General features: G+C 53.0%; 1 protein-coding gene across 1 annotated transcript; it reads left to right on the top strand.

The window, feature by feature from the left end:
• The first annotated feature begins 1,124 nt into the window (after window positions 1-1,124).
• LOC105004670 (cathelicidin-3) lies at window positions 1,125-3,345 on the top strand. Its single transcript, XM_010862336.1, has 4 exons — window positions 1,125-1,360; window positions 1,983-2,090; window positions 2,251-2,322; window positions 2,914-3,345. The coding sequence occupies exons 1-4, from the start codon at window positions 1,163-1,165 to the stop codon at window positions 3,106-3,108; spliced, it is 573 nt and encodes a 190-aa protein (XP_010860638.1). The 5' UTR covers window positions 1,125-1,162; the 3' UTR covers window positions 3,109-3,345.
• Window positions 3,346-6,157: the final 2,812 nt, after the last annotated feature.

Raw genomic sequence — 6,157 nt, 5'->3', positions numbered from 1 at the left:
TTCTATTGCAATCATCTCCCTTTCCTCCTTTTACTTAGGAAAAGGATACAGCTTGACCAAGGTGCCTCTGGGGCAATATCTGGGCTGTGTAACCAGGTTTCACAAAGCCCAACTCTCTTTCCTTCTCCAAGACTGAGTGGGCAACCAGCACCGTCCATCCAGGCTGCCACCTTCCAAGGCGGGCTGGCCAAGCCCTCAAGGGTCCCACAGGGCAACTGAGTCCACGAGCCACCACGGGCCTCATGGGCACATGGTGCTTCCCTGCTGGTGATGGATTCAAATGGGCTTCATGGTCTCAGGACTCCTCTGTCCCTTGGGCACATTCTTTCTCCCAGCTGTGCTCTCTTGTCTTCCCAGTGGGCCCCGCTTCCCCCTCGGTGTCCAATCAGAGCAGTGAGCAGGGAGTCACTGAGGTCAAATCAGAAGGGATGTCCTCAAGTCTCTGCGAGCCAAGAGAAGTTTCCTTGTGTGGTTGAGGTCAGGGAAGGCTTCTCAAGTTGGAAGACAGGTCAAACAGAGGCATCAGGTGCAGAGATGGGAGGAGAGCAGGAGGCTCTGAGTGGCTTGTGGTTGGGGTGGATGGGGCACCCTGACACCTGAGAACCACAGGGCTCAGGTGTGGACAATGATGAGGATCAATATCCAGACCGTGGTGCCCCTGCCTCAAGGCAGCTGGTCAGTGGCCACATCAGTGGCTGGCAGGAGCCCTAGATGATGGTGTGAGGGTGGACAGTAGTTAGGGAAGAGCCTGGAACACAAAGAAGTTGACCTCTGGGGCTTGTGGCTTCACTGAGACGAAAGGAGATGGGGGCAGGAGCTGGGCAGGAGTGGAGGGAGGTCAGAGGGCTTGTAGACACTGTGTACTCCTTCCCTCTTGGAGGGCACAACCCACCTGAGCAAGCCTTACTGTGACACTTTCCATGTGCCCCAGAGAGGCCGAGGTATTAAGAGAGCTGGAGAAACCATTTCTTCACCTTGCACAGGGGCCTCCCTGCCCACTGCCCAGAAAACCAATGAGGCAACAGCAAGGACTGTGGCAAGACCAGCTCACACCCTAGGAAGAGGGCAGGGATGGGGAAGGTTCCTTGTTGAACCTTTGCATCAGGCCCAGGTTGAGCATAAAAGAAGCATTTCTCAGGTGGAAGGAGGCAGACTGGGGACCATGGAGACCCAGAGGGCCAGCCTCTCTCTGGGGCGCTGGTCGCTGTGGCTGCTGCTGCTGGGACTAGTGCTGCCCTCGGCCAGCGCCCAGGCCCTCAGCTACAGGGAGGCCGTGCTTCGTGCTGTGGATCGCATCAATGAGCGGTCCTCAGAAGCTAATCTCTACCGCCTCCTGGAGCTAGACCCACCTCCCAAGGACGTGAGTTGTGGAGGGGGCCGGGGACAGGCCCTTCTCCTGCCTGCTTTGGCCACACTGTCACTCCTTTCACTCAGGCTGTACCTCCTGTCAGGAAGGCACTTTTCCCTCTAGGTGGGCTCCCACCTCTTCCAGGAGACCTTCCCAGATCTGGGGCTCTCCCAGCATCAGGCTTCCTGCCTTAGCATCTCTGCTGTGGGAACAGGGGCCCTGCACACCTGGCTCCCTGAACTTCTGGGAACTCCAGGGATGGAGGGGTCACAGGCTCTGTGAGTGACTTCCCTGCTAATGTCCCACCTGAACCTTGATGTCTCTCTGCCAGGGGGAGCTCTGTCAGCCTGGAGGCTCCAGTGACAAGTGCTCTCCCTGCAGGCGGCCCTGACCTCCCACAGCCCCTCTGAGGGGAGGCGCTGCCATCAGCGCTGCTGTGAGGGCCGCTCCTGCTTTCTGTGTGCCCGTGAGGCTGGGCATGGGCTCTGTCCCCTCCCCTGTGCTGCCGGCACCAAGCCCAGGGCAGGACACACAGGGGGCTGGAGAGGCTGCCATCCGGGTGGGGGGCAAGGAGACAGATCAGAGAAGGAAACATGAGCCTGAGCTCAGTCTCCCCACTTTGATCGTTGACTAGGTAGAGGACCAGGGAGCTCGAAAGCCTGCAAGCTTCACAGTGAAGGAGACTGTGTGCCCCAGGACGAGCCCGCAGCCCCCGGAGCAGTGTGACTTCAAGGAGAATGGGGTGAGCCTGGGGTCTGGAAGCTGAGGGCTGGGATCAATGCCTCTCAGGGAGCTGAGCAGGGGCCTTCAGGGAAGATTTCCAGCCCCTGGGGTGTGAAGTAGGGTTAGCCTGGAAAGTTATGGCCTGGGGGTTCCAGTTTGACCTTGAACTTTCCTTCCAGCTGGTGAAACAGTGTGTGGGGACAATCACCCTGGACCAGTCCGATGACCTATTTGACTTAAACTGTAATGAGGTGAGTGGCCCCTTCTGGTTTTGGAGGGTTCTAGGGGGTAGAGTGTGGAGCATGCTTTGGACTGCTGACCCGCTGCCTCATCCAGGGTAGAGAAAGGCCCTTCTACCTGGACCCCTCCTTCCCCAGTCCCAGGTCTCCAGCCCTGGCTCTGCATCCCTTAGAGCAGTGTTTCTGTAATGCGGTCCCCACCCCGGAACTGACATGAGACAGATTCTCAGATCTGAGAGCTCCTGAATCCGACTCTGGGGTGGAGTCCAGCCATTTCTATTTTCACAAGTCCTACAGGGGATTCTGACTGGGCTGAAGTTGAGAGGAATCGACTCAGTAATGATCTCTAATCTGCTGCTCTAATCCAGCTTCGCTAGGATGGGCTTGTGAACCTTGGAAGCCCTATGTTGTCTGTGGACCTGTTTCTCCCTAGGTCTCTGTATATAGGGGTTCAATCATATGCTTCAACGATAACAGCCAGAGGGTGAACAGGGCCCAACACTCGTGGTGTCCCAGTTAGAGGGCTGTTCAGGTGTGAAGTGAGGGATCTTGTCTTGACCCTTGCCCAGTCCCACAACAAATCTGTTTTGTCATGGTTTACAGCTTCAGAGTGTCAGGAGAATTCGTCCCCGGCCACCACGTTTGCCAAGGCCAAGGCCAAGGCCATTGCCATTCCCACGGCCTGGGCCAAGGCCAATTCCAAGGCCACTGCCATTCCCACGGCCTGGGCCAAGGCCAATTCCAAGGCCACTGCCATTCCCACGGCCTGGGCCAAGGCCAATTCCAAGGCCATTGTGAAAATCATTGGGAACGCCAACATCAAGGTTAGCACTACGGCCAAGACCAGCGCCGAGCCCATATCCATTCCTGCTGACATCTCCCATTCCAAGGTTTCCCGGAAAACAGTGAAGAATTGGTTGACATCACACCCATTAAAGAATTTTGATGAATCCTGAGTCCACAGAAGGGTCCTAAGGGTCTGATTTATTTGGCTTAGACTTTTGGACGGTGAAAAATAAATTCTGGTGAAGACAACTTTCCCCCACCTTCAATTTCAATTTTCTCACCTCTTAACACTTACTGAGACCGAGTCCTTAAGCCTGAGAGGCCTCCTTTGTGTGTGTGTGTGTGTGTGTGTGTCTGTGTATGCGTGTGTGTCTATGCACATGTGTGTATCTGTGTGTGTGTGAGATCACTCCTGTGAACACAGAGAAGCATGAGGCCCCTGTTCCTTCCAGGAGGGCACAAGGGAGGCAGCAGCCCCAGGAGCTCCAGGACGGCGTCTCCACCCTCGGGTTCCTCTCGAGCCCTTCACCCACCCTCTAACACCTCCTCTAACACCCAGTAGGATGTACGGAGACCTGCTGTGTGTGGAGTGCTGGTGGGAATGCTGCTCCAGCTCTCATGGAGCTGACAGTCCATGAGGGGCCAGGCTTCTCACCTTGTTAAACACTCACAGAGTCACAGTTCAGTCTCAGGGCTGAGCTGGAAAGTTCAATGTCCAGAATGTCCCACCTGCTCTTGACAAATTTAATTCTGGAAAAGCCCACTCCTTTTGCCTTTTCCTATGGCACTGAGACACATCTGTGTTTCCTTACCTGGTCCCAGATTTCAGCAGTGGGTTTGTGCTTAAGGATCACACGGTATAAAAATTTGCACCATTAAATAGACACATCCTGCTCACTGGGGTGAAGAGCTCTGCATGAGGGTGAGAGGCACAGAATGACAAACAGGTCACATGTCTACTTGCCTGTGTGTTTCAGACACTCTTTGTGTCCTGCTCACTCCCCACTCTCGAGCTGACCTTTGCCCTGGGGCAGACTGGAAGCACTGGGGAGTTTGAATCCAGGGAGCAGCTTCAACTAACCATTGAGCGGACTTGATGGAAAAACACCTCCTCTTCCTTAGTCCTTGCGGTAGCCCACTCCCAGACATATCACACCTCTGTCTGAGGTTCTGTGCACTTCAGTGACCTCTTCATTGAACGTACTCTTCGGACTCAGGTCCTGCCCTGTCTCCCGTCTCTACATCCCTGCTGGACCTTTCTGGAATTGCCTCCCAAACAAACTACTTCTGCTAACACTTGTCTTAGGTCTGTTTCTGGGTCAAGACACAGATTCCTTTCTCTCAGAGGTACAGAGGGCAGGATCTCACAGAGGGTATGCTTTGTTACCTGTCAGGTTTGCTTCCTCTTGGTGAGTAGGCGGGGCTGATTTCAGGAAAGTTCATGCGTCACTCTACATCGCTTCTCACTGTGAGAGGAAACCCTACAGGGCAACTCAGGGCTCTGTTTTGTCTGTGTCAGTGATACAGGCTTGCCAGAGCCAACTGTAAAATGGTCAGGAATTTTTTTTAGCTGCTCGTCAAACTCCTGGTAGCCTCAAAACGGTGGACGTTCCTGCCAGTGTGTTGATGCCTCCCAAGCTCCGTGCCGCCTGGTCCTGTCTGTGCTGCTGAGACAACGAGAGCTGCAGGGAAGAGATTTGGTACCAGAACACGTAACTGGAGTCCACCGTTGTTGATGAAACTGAGTAGCAATGTCTTTATTTTCCAAAGCACACACTAGATGTCAAAACTTGGGAAGAGCCACTGGAAAGGCTGTTTGTTTTTCTTTATTTATTTATTTTTATTGGAGGCCAATTACTTTACAATATTGTGGTGGTTTTTGCCATACATTGACATGAATCAGCCATGGGTATACAGGTGTTCCCCATCCTGAACCTCCCTCCCACCTCGCTTCCCATCCCATCCCTCAGGGTCATCCCAGTGCACCAGCCCTGAGCACCCTTCTCACGCATCGAACCTGGACTGGCGATCTATTTCACATATGATAATACACATGTTTCAATGCTATTCTCTCAAATCAACCCACCCTTGCCTTCTCCCACAGAGTCCAAAAGTCTGTTCTTTACATCTGTGTCTCTTTCACTGTCTCGCATATAGGGTCATTGTTACCATCTTTCTAAATTCCATCAGTCAGTTAGTTCAGTCACTCAGTCGTGTCCGACTCTTTGTGACCCCATGAATCGCAGCATGCCAGGCCTCCCTGTCCATCACCAACTCCCGAGTTCACCCAGACTCACGTCCATCGAGTCAGTGATGCCATCCAGCCATCTCATCCTCTGTCGTCCCCTTCTCCTCCTGCCCCCAATCCCTCCCAGCATCAGGGTCTTTTCCAATGAGTCAACTCTTCACATGAGGTGGCCAAAGTACTGGGGAGTTTCAGCTTTAGCATCATTCCTTCCAAAGAAATCCCAGGGCTGATCTCCTTCAGAATGGACTGGTTGGATCTCCTTGCAGTCCAAGGGACTCTCAAGAGTCTTCTCCAACACCGCAGTTCAAAAGCATCAATTCTTCGGCACTCAGCCTTCTTCACAGTCCACCTCTCACATCCATACCTGACCACGGGAAAAACCATAGCCTTGACTAGACAGACCTTTGTTGGCAAAGTACTGTCTCTGCTTTTGAATATGCTATCTAGATTGGTCATAACTTTCCTTCCAAGGAGTAAGCGTCTTTTAATTTCATGGCTGCAGTCACCATCTGCAGTGATTTTGGAGCCCCCCAAAATAAAGTCATCCACTGTTTCCACTGTTTCCCCATCTATTTCCCATGAAGTGATGGGACCGGATGCCATGATCTTCATTTTCTGAATGTTGAGCTTTAAGCCAACTTATTCACTCTCCACTTTCACTTTCATCAAGAGGCTTTTGAGTTCCTCTTCACTTTCTGCCATAAGGGTGGTGTCATCTGCATATCTGAGGTTATTGATATTTCTCCCGGCAATCTTGATTCCAGCTTCTGCTTCTTCCAGCCCAGAGTTTCTCATGATGTACTCTGCATATAA

This window comes from Bison bison, unplaced genomic scaffold (genome assembly GCF_000754665.1).
Source record: "Bison bison bison isolate TAMUID 2011002044 unplaced genomic scaffold, Bison_UMD1.0 scf7180017864482, whole genome shotgun sequence".
In the NCBI taxonomy this organism is placed as follows: Eukaryota; Metazoa; Chordata; class Mammalia; order Artiodactyla; family Bovidae; genus Bison; species Bison bison.
This window is presented reverse-complemented; position numbering and strand designations above follow the sequence as displayed.

Bases quoted from the DNA above. Each gene is read 5' to 3' on its own strand.
- LOC105004670 (XM_010862336.1), top strand. From the start codon at position 1,163: ATGGAGACCCAGAGGGCCAGCCTCTCTCTGGGGCGCTGGTCGCTGTGG. The intron at 1,361-1,982 runs GTGAGTTGTGGA...ATCGTTGACTAG, and splicing joins TAGACCCACCTCCCAAGGAC to GTAGAGGACCAGGGAGCTCG. The intron at 2,323-2,913 runs GTGAGTGGCCCC...CATGGTTTACAG, and splicing joins TTGACTTAAACTGTAATGAG to CTTCAGAGTGTCAGGAGAAT.